Below are 16,307 nucleotides of genomic sequence, written 5' to 3'. Positions count from 1 at the left end.
TTAAGGCTGAAGAGGTAGCATAGTGGTTTATGCAAAAAGACATTCATGTTTGAGGCAACAAAGGTCCCAGGTTCAATCCCTAGCACTACCATAAGCTAGAACAGAATCTGAGCAGTGCTCTGATTAAAATAAAAAGACTGTTAAACACATAAATACAATACTCATGGTAAGAAAAAAAAAATTTTAAACCAGAGTACACTGCTCAGCTCTGGTTTATGGTGGTAGTGGTAGGGGGGACTGAACCTGGGCTTTGAAGCCTCAGGCGCGGGAGTCTCTTTGCATAACCATTATGCTATTTACCCTCACCCTTTGTCTTTTTGTTTTACAATGACTGACTTGCAGTGGTGTGGCCTGGTTTGAGTTATAAAAACCCTGTTGACTTCCCCTCTGCTTATAAGTTTCAGCATTTCCCAGGTATGGAAAATATTTCTTTATGGCATCTTTGAATTTGATCTCTGCTCCTTTCTCCATCTTGTTTGTTTTCTATGATGGAAACTATTTCACCAGAATTTCTTCACTTTTTCATGAGTCTTCTCTCCAACAGTCTTGCTCTGAGTGTGTGGTGATTTTATCTTGTAGCTCTGCTACTCTGCCCTCTAATTGGATTATTCAATTTCCTAGACTCTAATATAGGCCCTAACTCCCTCCAGAGCCTCCCTGACTTCATGAATCTCCACTCTAAGTTTTCTTTGTGAATTTTTAGCTCTTTGGTGAAATGTTCTAAGATCATGAATTTGTGTATGTTATGGAGTCTTGAATTGCCTTCCTAAATTTTCTGAACTCAAACCGACACTTTGTAATCCTTTTGTTTTCATGATCTGCTTAAAGGTGTTATTTGCAGTTCAGCCAGAAGGTGGCACTGAGCCTGTATTTTTTTTTTTTTAAATATGCCCTTGTGGTAGGAGGCAGGAAGTATAAAAGGGAGAGTAGTTTTGTCTTCACTTGTGTGGCTTTAGGCAAAGAGTTTATTACTGCCTTGTTCCAGAGTTCATTCTGGACTCTGGCAGCCCACTTCCACCATTTGAGTGGAGGACACAGCCCATACTCTGCTCTTCTCAGCCTTTTTTAGGCCAAGTGTGAGTTCTGCCTGTGATTCAAAATGACACTGGTTGCCATGTGTCAGCTCCCGGCTCAGACCGTCTTTGTAGAGTTTTCCTACTCTCCCGTCCATGAAGTCCACCCACCTGTGACTCCATAATCTTCTTCAAACCTTCAATTGCAATATTGTAAAACTCCAGTTGTTTATCTGATTGTTTTTGAATTGATTTTTTTTAGTTGCTATTATTCCATGGATACACTCCCTTCTTTGTTTCCTCTATTTGATAGACAGAAATTGGGAGCGGGCAGTAGCACAGCAGGTTAAGATACAAGGATCCCAGTTTGAGGCCCCGGGCTCCCCACCTGCAAGGTGGGGGTCCTTCACAAATGGTGAAGCAGGTCTGCAGGTGTCTTATCTTTTTCTCCCCCTCTCAATTTCTTATTTTCTATTATTTTCTATTACTTAAAGACTTCAGGACTTGCAAGATAATTTGGGAGGTTAGATGAAAGGGGTGAAAAAAATAAATGAAGCTGCTGCCAAGTTTTAATATGATAACCATTACACACTGATATGCAAAAAATAATAGTATAAAGTTATCTATAAAAAATCACTTTGGGAGTCAGTCGGTGGCACAGTGGGTTAAGTGCAGGTGGTGCAAAGTGCAAGGACTGGTGTAAGGATCCCGGTTTGAGCGCCCGGTTCCCCACCTGCAGGGAAGTCGCTTCACAGGTAGTGAAGCAGGTCTGCAGGTGTCTTTCTCCCTCTCTGTCTTCCCCTCCTCTCTCCATTTCTCTCTGTCCTATCCAACAACGATGACAATAATAACCACAACAGTGATAAAACAGCAAGGGCAACAAAAGAAAATAATCATTTTAACACTAGAAAATTAAGTTTTTAAATATATTACACACTTTATTACAACAAAAACTTATACTACAGTATTTAATCTACTGGTTTCAATATGAAGTTTTATTTTTCTTCCAGAGTGAGGTTACATAACAATTTAAATAATCATCAGGATGTATAAATGAACATCCATTCAGATAAAAACACCCAGTCAGATATACACTTGCTTAAAAGTCACTAAGAAATATTTTGCATGTAATAAATATATTTTGATTAAACAGGCACCATCTTGAAAGCAGAGACTTTTTAACCAATAAATAAATTACATTCAAGAAAACAAGGTGTTAGTATCTAAACATATATTCTTAAATGCTTTCCTTCATATAGCACCCAAGCTTCCAAAATGTCTAGAAAGTATCTTCCAAAATCTAACACATACCTTAAGTTTAAAAATAAAGACCAAGAAAAAAAATCAAGACAAAATTTATAGTTCATATTCTTAATTCCCCATTCAATAAAACATTAATTGCCAATTTATTAAAAGTAAATGGACTGTATTTGTATATATGCCATCTGTAACTGCTGAAAATCTGAAATATATATTTCTAAAAATCACTCTTTCTGAAAGTATTTAAAATATTGCATCTCTGGTGGTAAACCTAAGGACTATCAAACATTTTATATTTTTCATACTTCTACTCCCACCCATAACTCTTCTCTCACCACCCCACCCCCACCCACCCTTTTTTAATCCTTTAACAGTCATTCAGAGTATGCTTGTTTGGGAAGGGTTTTTTTGTTTTTGTTTTTGCTTTTGTGTGTGTGTGTGTGTAAATCTAATTATTTATATCCCAAACACAAAACACTGACAATACTTCTTGTAAATGAGGAAATACTAGAATAGTCCAAGCATATATAGCTTTGCTGTCAAAGTGTGGAAGTGTGGCACAGGTTAAGTGATAAAAAGGAAAGAAAAAACAAACAAACAAAAAAAGGCCCTTATTGATGCAGTCAGGATGCTCCTGAGAGTCTGTAACTGCTTGGAATTTGCTGATGTAATCCTGAAGAAAGTTTCAACACATTTTGCACACAAGTATCAGAGAATAAGTCTTTGATTGATAATTTTTCTATTTATTTCTGCCAAGGCAACTGAAAACACGAAAGCCTTTTCATCAGAGAGGTTAGCATAGATGTCAATTTCCTTTTCCTGTTTATCTGTTGAAAGAAAAAGGGAAAGGGCAGATACAATCAATTTTTTAATTCAACTTTTCAAGTGTTTCTTTAAATGACTGTATTATACAAAATATGATTTACAGTAAATGTAACCTGCTACTGAGTTAAAAAATTATACAAAGGTGTTATTGAATGACATGAATATTAAGACTACATGAAGACATTTATATACACACAAACTAATATCTATATCATTACTATAAAATCTCAAATATTCCCTTCCTCATTAGTAAAAGCTCAGTCTCAATCAGAATGTATTTTTTATTCTAAAGCTATCTTTTTCTGCACATCAATAGCTCCTTTCTGAAAATATTAACTCCTGAACCCTATTACTAAAATAGGAATAGCCAGTAATATTTTCTTCTCCTGATTATAAGGGTAATCCAAGTTCATAGTAGAAAATTGAAAAAAAAAAAAAAACACCTATTTGAAGTCTGCTAAAATATTACCATTAACATTTCTGTGCATTCTTCTACATTCCTTTTTCTGATTTTTCATTTTTTGCTCTAATAAAAGTTACATTAGTATTTAGTGTCAATTTTTTATAAAAACGTCTTACATATATTAGAAGAAAAAAAGTGTCCCTCCCCATGAATATTTCTCACTCTCCAATGCAACCAAGTTGTTTTTTCCAGTTGGTATTTTTTGGTTTTAGCTCTCTATATGGCATTTGTATATGCTGCTACTATTGGGGAGTGGCCCAGTTTTGGGAACTAATAAACTTTTCACCATGGAAAACTAGGGTTTTATTGTTTTCCATCTTCTTGTCACTACTATTCTTTTTTGTTTGTTTGTTTGTTATTAGTGATTCAATATTGATTTACAAAATTACAACAGGGGTACAACTCCATACAATTCCCATCACCAGAGTTCTGGATCCCTAATTCCTCCATTGTAAGCTACAGCAGTTCTCCCAAGGTTGCACATACATTCTTCCAATTACATCTCCCCTTTGTAATTATTTATCACAATAGTAGTGAGATGAGCTTTCCTTTTTGAAGAATTGTATTTGTTGCTGCTGACATTTAAGAAATATTGATTCATAACAACAAAGAAGGGTAAGTTATACAAGAATTATATTCTTTTTTTTCTTTATTGGGAAAAAAAGAGATCAGCTTCCAATGTTTATTTATTTTGATAATACAAATCACTTTACTTTCCCTGTATATTATTTTCCCTGAAGATTCTCTATTTGCTTAGTATTCACTAATAATTGAGCCCAACTCAAAGGAACCCTCCTGCACTGCTGGTGGGAATGTAAATTTGTCCAACCTTTGTGAAGAACTCTCAGAAGGCTGAAAATGGACATACCCTATGATCCTGCAATTCTTCTCCTGGGATATATCCTAAGGAACTCAACACACCCATCCAAAAAGATCTGTGTACACCTATGTTCTTAGCACCACAATTTGTAATAGCCAAAACCTGGAAGCAACCCAGGTGTCCAACAACAGATGAGTGGCTGAGCAAGTTGTGGTATATATATACAATGGAATTACTCAGCTGTAAAAAACGGTGACTTCACCGTTTTCAGCTGATCTTGGATGGACCTTGAAAAATTCATGTTAAGTGAAATAAGTCAGAAACAGAAGGATGAGTATGGGATGATCAGAAGTTGAAAAACAAGAAGGCAAAAGTTGAAAAACAAGATCAGAAGAGAAAACACAAGCAGACCCTGAACTGGAATTGGTGTATTGCACCAAAGTTAAAGACTCAGGTGGGTGGAGAAGGGGGTAGAATACAGGTTCTATGGTTACATGGAAAACTGGGAAATGTTATGCATGTACAAACTATTGTATTTACTGTCAAATGTAAAACATTAGTTCCCCAATAAAGAAATTTAAAAAAATAGTAATAATTGAGCCCAAAATTTGTCCTAGCTGTATAAATCTTTCAGAATAGATACATCTATTACACTGTCTTCTTAAGGAAATTTCTCCTAGCTTTCTGATTTTTTTTTTTCAATTTAAACAGGCCTATCGTACAATTATAACCCTGACATCTCTTTATAACATCAAACGGGATAGATAATCTCATTTATCCTTCTTGGACTGGACTCTATTCCAGATCTTGTGATATTTCCTTAGTTTCTTCATATTGATAACACTGCTATGCAATATGCTCCTGGGAAAGGGACCATTGGTAACACATTTTCTGAGACTCTGAAAGGACCTCAGTCCAACATCATACTCACAATTGGATTAAAAACTCACAGATTTCTTTCTCAGTGTTACGAAGGCAAACAACTTAGTCTACTAATACCACTTAGCCCTTAGTCTACTAATACCACTATTAAGCCCAACTTTCTCACGTGGCTATTTTTTTTTACACTATTGTTACACTTATATATAATGAAATGCACTTAAGTGTAGAATTGAATGAGTTCTACTAATCATACATTCACATAACCTATACCACAATCAAGATATAGAGAAGTTCCTGTTATTTTATATGTCAATCCCTCCCCCCACACCCTACTAGAAACCACTGTTCAGATTCTTCCACTTTATTATTCTGCCTGTTTCTGAACTTCATATAAATGGTATTATAGCTGGTACTGTTCTATGTCTGCATTATTTATGTACTCACTGATGCTATCCATATATAAGCAGCTTGTTCTATGTTAGATGTTATGTTTCACTGAGAAAGAGAGAAGGTAGGGGGATGGGGGGAAGGAAACAGAGAGAGGGAGGAAGGAAGAAAAATAAAGGGCCTAGGAAAATAGAGTGTTGACCTTGGATGCATATGGTCCAGAATTCTATCCCTGACAATCTATGTGCCACAATGGTGCTCTGGTTCTCTCTCTCTCTCTCTGTCTCTAATGTGTGTTAATGAACAAATGAAACTGAGGGAGGGAGGGGAGGGGAGGAGGAGGGAGAGGGGGAGGGGGAGAGAGGGAGAGAGAGAGAGAATGAACACAAGAGAAGGAAGAAAGGAAGAGATACCAAGACCAAAGTACTGATTGGCTTTGGTATAAGGTCATACTGGGGATTGAATTTGTGGCTTCTGGGGCCTCAGGCATGCAAATGCAGCATAATAATCCTAATAACATTTTCATTCTTTTCTTTTTTTCCTGAAAACCTGAAGAAGTTTCCCTTTAATCAAAGTGATTATGACTTATGATGAGATGCAATGTGTTAAGTTCTATTCAATAATAGTCTAGGAACTTGGTGAATTATTTCACTCATGACGACTTCCTTTCCCATCTTTAATATTATTTTTCTTCATGACTTCAGACTTAGGCTTCCAAGTTCTCATCTTTACCATTCATTCTATTCCTAGTTCTTTTCCTAATGCTTTATGTCCCAGTACATATTCAAATTTGTCTGCAGTTCCCTATTAATGACTTCATTTTCTGAGGTGTACTTAAAAGTCTATTTTCTAGGTGCTCTTCTAGACATTTGCAACTTCCTTTAAAATGTTATTGTGTTCTTATTCATGGATGCATCTATTTTTTATAAAAGAGTATTAACAATAATTTCAATTCTTCCAACAAAAAAAATGTGTTCTACCCAAATTTTGCTTTTTTTTTTATCCCTTGTTGACTTATTATAAAAGTCCTTCATACCACATGCTTTCTTCCATAGATCTGGGTAATTTCGGGAAATACCAAAAAAGTTGACTGGCTCAGGCACAACTATGATCATCATTTCAGGATCCTATAACTGGGCTACTTTCTGAGCTCTAGCCTTTCTCTTTGATGCTTCAGATTCCCTAGAGAATATACTTCTAATCTTAACCTAGAAGCTATAGGCCTGACTGAAGAGAGAAATATTTACCATACCATTTCCAGTCTCCTTGATCTTAAAATAGCATCTATGATATCAATTATGCTTAGTATACCCTTAACTAGAGATTGATTTCAAAACATAAACCTAAAGGTAGGAGATGACAAAGTCAACAGCACTAGTGGACTATTTAAAAAAAAAACAAAAACAAACAAACAAAAAACTTTGAAACAATACTTTTTTTCTCCTCTAACCAGAGCACTGGTTAGCTCTGGCTTATGGAGATAATGGGCACTGAACCTGGAAGAACAAAATGGTACTAGAGGAAAGGAAGAGCGAGTAAATAAGGTAAAGACAATCAGTTGTGTGGTGGAAGGTAAATATACAGATGCCTAACAATAATGTTGTAAACCTGAACCTATACATGCTATAAACCATTGTCACTTAAATAAAAAAATAAAGAAAACAAGTAAATAGATAATTTTAGGGTCACCAAGATAGCTCACCTGGTAGGGTGTCTGCCTTGCCATGCACATTTGAACCTGCATCATACTACATGGGAGTGCCAAAGCCCATGGTGTTGTGGTGTCTCTCTTCATCTGTCTGTCTCTAAAAAAAACTTGGCTTGGAAAGCGGTGAAATCACATGTGTGAGAGGCCCCAGCAAAAAGACACACACACACACACACTCTCTTTCTCTCTCTCTCAATGTCATTTACATGACATTTAAGCTTGCTTCAATTTTCCAAAGTGCAGAGAGTTCATAAAAATCAAGGGCAACAAAATACAAGGGGGTCAAAATCTGGGCCACTGCCCATTTTTATAGTCTTATTGGAACAGAGACACGTCCATTTATTTACATATTGCCAGTTGCAATGGTAGAGGAGTTATGACAGAAACTGTACAAACTATAAAATGTTTACCATCTGGCTCCTTAGAGAAAATGTTTGCTTATCTTTTCCTACATTAAAGCATTCCAATTTATGACAGGAAAAAAACTAAACAAAACTTTGAACACTGTCTTAGAAGCAACAAAAATAAAAGCAGGGGCTGGCAAGATAGCTCACCTTGGAGTACACTTGCAAAGGTTTGAGACCCCATATACTACATGGGAATATTATGGTGGGGGGAGGGGAGAGGAAGGGAGTTCAGTGCTATGCTCTCCTATGTCTTTCCCTTCCCTTCCCCCCTTTCCCTCCCCTCCCCTTCACTCCACCCCTTTCCCTTCCTTCCCCTTCCCTTCATTCCCTTAGCTCCCCTTCCCTCCCTTTCCCTTCCTTTCTTTCTTTCACCAGAGCACTGCTCAGCTCTGGTTTATGGTGGTGCTGGGGATTGAACCTAGGCCCTTTGGTGCCTAAAGCAAGAAAAGGTTTTTTTGCATAGCCATTAAGCTATCTCCCCAGATTAAGAGATAGCCATTAAAGAGATAGCCATTAAGCTATCTCTTTGTCTTTCTACATGAAAAAGAGTTAATCTGGAGCAGTAGAGCCATGATGATGGCAAATTAATGCATGTGTTACTCCAAATACAGTTTTCTAAAAATTTTCTATAATAAATTTTTTAAAATTATAGTCAAATGATTCCAAGTTATCATAAAACTTCAAACTTGCATAAATAACATCCTAGCACAATTATAGAGGCTGTATTTGCCTGATTAAAACTACCATTATCTATTTTCTCATCTCTTTTCACCTATCATCAGAAGAGTTCCTTCTCCATTCACTGGGTTACATTCCCTTTACTTCAACTGAAAAGAATGTTGTTTTCTGAGTCAGGCAGCATATTTCTCTTTTATTATTTTTTCTCTGTTGACTGTTCTTTACCTAGTTCCCTTTCTGAAATAGCCTCTGACTTAGGTATTCTGCTCATCCCATTATTTTAAAAGTGCACTCAAATTGAGAAAGTAACTCTGGAACAACATAATGAAAGGAAAGAAAAAAACAGTAAAATTATATAATAAATTATGAGTCTAGGTCTATATAGTCCTTATAGAAAATTCAAATGCAACATAATTTATATTTTTTATATCATACAATATTAACTTTGATACTAAATTAGAGACAGTTATTTCAGTAAGTCATTTCTCTAACAGTAGTAACAATTTAAATAAAAGCATACACAGTAGAGAAAAATGATAAACAGGTTAAAAAAAAAAAAACCTAGAGGGGAAGCAATTACAGAAGCCAGACCTTCTACCTTCTGCAACCTACAATGACCCTGGGTCCATGCTCCCAGAGGTATGGAGAATGGGAAAGCTATCAGGGGAGGGGGTGGGATATGGAGATTGGGTGGTGGGAATTGTGTGGAGTTGTACCCCTCCTACCCTATGGTTTTGTTAATTAATCCTTTCTTAAATAAAAAAAAGAAAAAAAAAACCTAGATGCATAAATTACGATAAATTTACATTTATATTTCAATACTTGAGTACCTAAAACTTGAAAAAGCTCACAAACAAGAAATTATATATGCATTTCACTGAAGATGAGATTATTTTGACAAATATTTTAGAAGAATTATAAAGAACTACCTCTTTCTCATTAATTTCTATCTTGAAAGTCTCAATCTTAAAAAGATTGAGGCAAGGTGGTGGCTCACCTGATTGAATGCACATGATATCATGCATCAGGACCAAGGTTCAAACTCCCAGTCTCCACCAACAGGGGAGAAGCTTCACGAGTGGTGAAGCAGTGCTACAGATGTCCCTCTTTCTCTCTACCTCTCTATCTCTTCCTCATCGTCTTCTTTCAAGGTTTTTCTCTATTTTAAAAAAAAAGATGCTCTTAGATTATGGGGAATTCAGTATACTAGTCTATCTTAATGTAGTATTTGAAATTTTATATAATAAAAAAAGGTTTTTGGGGGGTAGGTGGTGGCACATCTGGTTAAGTGCACACGTTATAGTGCATAAAGACCTGGGTTTAAGACCCTGGGCCCCACCTGCAGGTGGAAAGCTTCACAAGCAGGAAAGCAGTGCTGCAGCTGTATCTCTATTCCCCTTCTCTCTAAATTTCTATTTGTCCTACCAAATAAAAAATAAAGTTTAAAAAAAAGTTTTTTATTATAAAAAATGTGTAAGTCAGAAAAAATTATATTATAGCTAGTAGTTAAAATTTTGCTACCGATAGACATGTTAAACTATAATGAGAAGTATATACGTGTTTTGATCTGAAAGGAATCTACCTACCTATCCAAAAGCTGCTAGTATGGAGCTCAGACAAGCAATCTGGAAATTCATACTCAAGGCCAGGGAAGTGACTCAGTCAAGCAGATCATATTCCTTGTATGTCAGAGGACAGAGTTTGAGCCCTGCTACCACATATGTCAGATGCTAGCACTCTGTCTTGCATAAAGTAAATACATTAAAAAGATTTTTTAAAAAGTCATATTGATGAACATTCTCAATATCTAATTTTATTTAAAGTCATACTATACCAGTTTGAAAGACATTTTAGTAGAACTCGGTTTCTCTTTTAGAAGAAATGGAAGTGTAACCATTTAAAGAGACTTCTCCAAAATGCCATATACAAATTATTTTCTTAAGTCTATTATCATTGGTTCATATATAGCACGGAGATTCTTTTTTTTTTTTTTCCTATTTTAAGTGTTTAGTTTTCTAGTAAGAATTAAGTTTCTGTGATTAAAAAAGTAAACACTTTCAAAGTACGAACTGTATTATGTAAGTCCAAAAGTTTATTATCTACTAAACACTTTCTTCACTACTATCTAAGATCTGAGGAAAATGTAATATTTGGGGGGGGGGGACTGCTTGTATTTATTCATACCTCTTTCTTCCTCATGTTTTTTTGCAGATGCACTTTTAGGTCTTCCTCTTCCTCGTCTGATATGATCTGAATGGCTGTTACTTCGAGACCTCTTTCTGTTTTCTAAATCCTTATTTACTGCAGAATTTATCTTCTCTCGCCTAACTCTCTCTGTTCGCCTCCTCTTGGCCTCATGCTTGTTTTCTGTATGGATGAATAAAAGTGATATATTTTAGGATTTAGCAAGGACAGTTTTGTCTAAATTTTCATAGTCTCCCTTTTCTTTATTTTTTTAATTACACTGATATTTAATGCCTGAAATATTTTATAAGACTGTAAGTATAATATCTACATCCCCCACATACAGGGGAAAAAAATCAACAGAAGTCAGACCTATGTTAACACAAGCTATTTTATAACGGAATTTTATAACAGAAGGCAACTCTTTATTTGGCACCTTTAATTTCAGCCCTACAGGTTCACACAACACCACAGGAATTTCTCTGTCTTTATTCCTCTGCTTCCAAGCTAAAAATGGAAGTTAGAAAAAGAGGAAAGAGGAAAAAAAAAAGACAATTTTTGCTTCCTGCACACATTATAGATTAAAATATATATGTTATATAGAAGCAAAACTTGTCTTAGTCATAACACATTATGGTCAGCAATTAAAAAAAAAACAGAAAGAACCACCTAAAATATAAAAACAATAAGGAAGGGAGTAACTTTCACTTTAGTCAGACATTCAAAGAGCATGTTGCTCCCTAAATTCTATCAAAGCTCTTTATTCAAACTGGTGATTTAATTATAATGCCCTGAAGCCATCCTTCTCAGTTTGAATATATCAAAATGTTGATAAAAAGAAAAAAAATGCTTTAATACATATCTGAACTCAAAAGCAAGAATTCCTCAAATGCCTAAAATTACAGTGGTAAAGGGGCATAACAAATAATTTTTAAAAACCAACACTGAAGAGAACAATTTAAAATACTGTAAAATCAGTATATTTAATTAGGTATTTTTAGGTATAATAGCAATTTCCAAATATTAGCTAATTTCAGGTCTCAGATTAGATATATACCAAATAAGACAAAAATATTTAATTATTCCAGATTGTAACAAAGTTATCAAGACAATCGAGGGTCTTTTAAAGGATACAGTGGCTGATTTAAAGAGGCTCCTGCTGTCCATTATAAGATTGTATTTGGATATCAACAAGAAACAGTAACTGTAATATTTTAAAACATATCAAATTGACTTAAAAGTACAAACACATGACATTAAATACAATAAAAGCAAAATCTACTTGGCCAACAATATACTAATGAAACAATTTAGCTTTTTAAAATTTTTAAATAAAAGAGTAAAACATATCTTGTTTTTCTGACAGAAACAGAGAAGCACACAGAGAGAGGGGGGATGAGAGAGAGAGAGAGAGAGAGATGGAACGTGTGTGAGCGTGCAGCATCAAAACTTCCTTCAATGCAGCGCAGGCCAGGCTTGAACCTATGTCACATATATGACAAAGCAGTACACTATCCAAGTGAGCTATTTTGCCAGTGTAGTATACCTTTTCCTTTCTATTCACTAGATAAAAGGAAGGTTAACAGAAGTTATTTTTTTCTTTTTAAAAGATTTATTTCATATGAAATTCAGTGAGTTTGATAGGAGAGAAAGAAAAAGAAAAGAGTCAGGAGCCATCACTCCATTACACACATAAAGAGCCTGGAGTCACAAGAATGCTCTACCATACTCTACTGAGCTATTACCAGCAGCAAGAAAAGTTTTTTTCATTTTAGAATTACTGTAGCAAGAAATGAAGAAGGAATAATAGAGTATCACCATTTCACACAATACTGAACTAAAAGTTATTAACCAATAAAACAACTTTGTGCCTTTCCTTTCTCCATTATAACTGAAAGAAACTCTCTGGGGTTAAGAAAACAAAAATAAAAAGACTTACAGTTTGGACAACCCCTTCCTGTGAGCCATCTCACATTCTTTTGACTTTGAGTGGACCAAGACAGTCTTACAAATATAGTTGTAGTGATTAGGACTCCAGACCCTTGTGTACAATACTAGTCAATGGAGACAACCTAACAGAATCAGAATCTAGTTTGACTTACCTTTCTTCTGTCATGCTAAAAAGAAAAAAAAAATCTAGTTTCTCTGGTGTCTTCTGTACATGTCAAAGACAATTACTGTACAGATCCACTTTCTCCCTTCATTAATATGTTCCCAAAAAACTAAATATGTACAGACTATTACCATCCTAACTTCAGTTAAAATCAATCTTCTACCTGCCCCAGGCCCCTTTCTGAAGCTTGCTTTACAACATATACTGGACAAGCTCCCAATTTAACAAACATAGCCCCTCTTATCTATTCAGCTGTTCCTATGATTTACTTTATATGTTAAGAAAACAGAAAGCATACCAAAACAACAGTAGGAGTGGCTATGTGTCATTTTAACTCTTTTGCACCCTTATTATTTTCCTGAATTCTGCAAAAAACATATTTTGTCTATAATTTACAAAGTCTGGTGTGGGAGACAGCATAACAGTTATGCAAACAGATTCTTTTGCCTGAGGCTCTAAGGTGCCAGGTTCAATTCCCCACACCACCATAAGCCAGAACAGAGCAATGCTCTGGTAAAACAAAGTGTGAAAAATGTCTAGTAAACATCCAAATTGAAAGTATGTCATCTTTAATCATACAGCAGTATTCAAATAACATTTAGTTTAAAATCTGATTTTTAAAACACTTGCCAAAATGGATGTGACCCAATGAGCAAATATTATATTTTAAAAAACACAGGAGTCTAGCAAAATAACTCACTTGAATAGTTCCTGCTATGCCATGCACGACCCAGGTTTGAGGCCAGCCCCCACTATAGTATATAAGCATAAGTGCTGTGGGGTATATTTCCCTCAATCTGAGAAAGTTTGTTTTGAAAAACACACACACACTCCCACCCCCATCTCTCCCCACAGACACACCTGTAGGGAGAAAGCTCCGTAAGTGGTGAAGCAGGGCTGCAGATATGTCTCTGTATCTTTCCCTCTCTATCTCCCCCTTTCCTCTCAATTTTTAGCCAATTCCCTATCCAATAAACAAATAAAGATAATAATAATAATAATAATAAAAATACTGGGAGGCAGGCGGTGTCACACCTGGTTACATGCTCACATTACAGTGCACAAGGACCCAGGTTCAAGACACAAATATGCAAAATGACACCTGCACAGAAATCTCTGAATAGATGGACTTCTTAATTTTATATTCTATAAGTAAATGTGGGGGGGGGGCAGGCAGTGGCACATCACATACCTGACAAGAGACTGATACCAAACATGTATACAGAATTGGCACAGATCTACTAAAGAAGCAAAACTAACTTAATAAAAAAGTGGGCCAAAGAACTTAATAATTTTCTAAAGAAGAGATACAAATGGTCCACAGGCATATTGAAAAAATGCTCCACTTATCATTAGAGAAGTGAAAAATTAAAACTAAACTAAGAATTCATCTCACTCCTGTGAAAATGGCCTATGTGAAATGACAGGTATATGTGAATTTGTAGAAAAAAAGGTACTCTGCTACACTGTTTGTGGGAATGCAAATGGGTACAGCCCCTTTGGAAGTCTGTATGGAAAGTACTTCAACAAATAAAAATGGAATTACCTTATGACCCAGCAATACCACTTTTAGGCATTTATCCAAAAGACACTAATTTGAAGGCACTTCTATGCTCATAGGTGCATTATTCACTATTCCTTCCTTGTCCTTACTTTTGGAAAGTATTACTATTACGTGTCTTGGCATTGGCTGTTTGGGAGTTCAGTAGTTTTGGTTTCCATTCAGCTTCCTCTTTTTTTTTTAATAACTACTGCCCAGATATAGAAAGTTTTCTGGGGGTGGTAGGTGGTGGTGTACCTGGTTGAGCACACGTTACAATGTGCAGGGACTGGAGTTCAAGCCCCAGTCCCCACCTGCAGGGGAAAAGCTTTGGGAATGGTGTAGCAGTGCTGCAGGTATCTCTCTATGTCTCTATCTCCTCTACCCTCTTGATTTCTGGCTGTCTTTATCCAATAATAAATAAAATTTTTAAAAAAGTTTTCTGTAGTAATTTCTTTGAATTTGCTCTCTGCTCCTCTCTCCTTTCCATCCTCAGACACCCCAATAACTTTCACATTTTTCTTCTGATGGAGTCTGCTATTTCACAGAGAGTTGCTTTATTTTTTTGTAAACTTTTCTTCTTCAGCAGCTTTGCATTCTGAGGATGTGGCAGTTTTATCTTCTAGCTCTGCTATTCTATCCTCTAGCTGATTTATTATGGATACAATACCTTCTACATAGGCCTTTGTGCTGTCCAGAGTTTTAATTCCAGAATTTCCTTTCAGAGTTCTCTGTGAATTTTTTTTTTAGCTCTTTGGTGAAGAGAGCTCTGGATTCCCTAATTTGTGTTTGTATGCTATGACTGGTATCTTGGATCATCTTCATAAACAGGAATCTGAATTCAGACATGTTATCCAAGTAATATTGAACCTTTGAGAGCTTATCCACACTTCCAGTGGGTGTGGTTTCTGCTGTTTAACTGGAAAGTGGTGCTGTGCCTTTCTTATCTATATAGTGGTGTGGCAGGGACGGGGAGAGTCTTCCTGTTATTTTGGTAGGCATTTCCATATGGCTCCATCTGTTTCCCTCGGCTGCAGTTCCAGCTCCCAAAGATGGGTGGCATGGTTTGGGGCTCAGATGTGCTTGCCTTCTTCAGATAGCACTCTTGCCTCTGGCCACCCTATTCCACTGTCTCTGCTATCCCCATGCTGCTGCCTACCTCTTGGTATGGAGCCTGCACTTCAAAATGGCTCTCTTTCCCTCCAGCTTCAATCTGCCTCTGTCCCACATTGCAACTTGCCCCAAGCTCTATTCCACATACATCTGTCTCTCAGTGAGTTACCTCTAACTTTCAGGTATCCTTTTTCTATTGTTTTATCTGGTTTTGCCCCAGTTCAATCTTTCAGTCTTTGTTACTCCTTGGCCACACGTGCATTATTCACAATAGCTAAAAGGGGGAAGCAGCCTAAATGTCCATCAACAGATGGCTGGCTAAATAAATTATGGAATATATACTCTATATAATACTACTCTGCTATTGAAAAAGATACTGTGTCCTCTGGGACAAAATGGATGGAACTATTTTACTAAGTCATTAGGCTTAGTAAAATAATAAAAAGATGAAAGACGGGAGCTGGGTGGTAGCACAGGGGGTTAAGCGCAGGTGGCGCAAAGCACAAGGACCAGAAGGATCCTGGTTCAAGCCTCCAGCTCTCCACCTGCAGACCTGCTTCACCGCCTGTGAAGCGACTCCTCTGCAGGTGGGGAGCCGGAGGCTCGAACCGGGATCCTTACGCCGGTCATTGTGCTTTTGCATCATAGGTGCTTAACCCACTGCGCTACCACTAACTCCCCTCTCTCCATTTCTTTCTGTCCTATCCAACAACAACAATAACTACAACAATAAAACAACAAGGGCAACAAAAGGGAATAAATACTTTTTTAAAAAAGATGAAAGATAACTGTCAGATGGAGTTCCTTTTTTTTTAAACCAGAGCACTGCTCAGCTATGGCTTAAGGTGGTGTGGGAGATTGAACCTGGTACTTTGGAGCCTCAGGCATGAGAGTCTCTTTGCATAACCATTATG

General features: G+C 36.4%; 1 protein-coding gene across 3 annotated transcripts in view; it reads right to left on the bottom strand.

The window, feature by feature from the left end:
- Window positions 1-16,307, bottom strand: part of C2H16orf87 (chromosome 2 C16orf87 homolog) — a 69,573-nt gene that overhangs the window by 33,956 nt on the left and 19,310 nt on the right. Inside the window, exons 3-4 of one of the 3 annotated variants that reach the window (XM_007537708.3) lie at window positions 10,628-10,810; window positions 1,926-3,100 (exon numbers count right to left, since the gene is read on the bottom strand). In XM_007537708.3, the coding sequence (XP_007537770.1) occupies window positions 2,982-3,100; window positions 10,628-10,810 (302 nt within the window). In that variant the 3' untranslated portion in view covers window positions 1,926-2,981. Of the gene's footprint in view, window positions 1-1,925; window positions 3,101-10,627; window positions 10,811-16,307 lie in introns of those variants that run through there. The other 2 variants (XR_009548302.1, XM_060185620.1) reach the window with 2 other exon arrangements.

Source organism: Erinaceus europaeus, chromosome 2 (assembly GCF_950295315.1).
Source record: "Erinaceus europaeus chromosome 2, mEriEur2.1, whole genome shotgun sequence".
Taxonomy (NCBI): domain Eukaryota; kingdom Metazoa; phylum Chordata; class Mammalia; order Eulipotyphla; family Erinaceidae; genus Erinaceus; species Erinaceus europaeus.
This window is presented reverse-complemented; position numbering and strand designations above follow the sequence as displayed.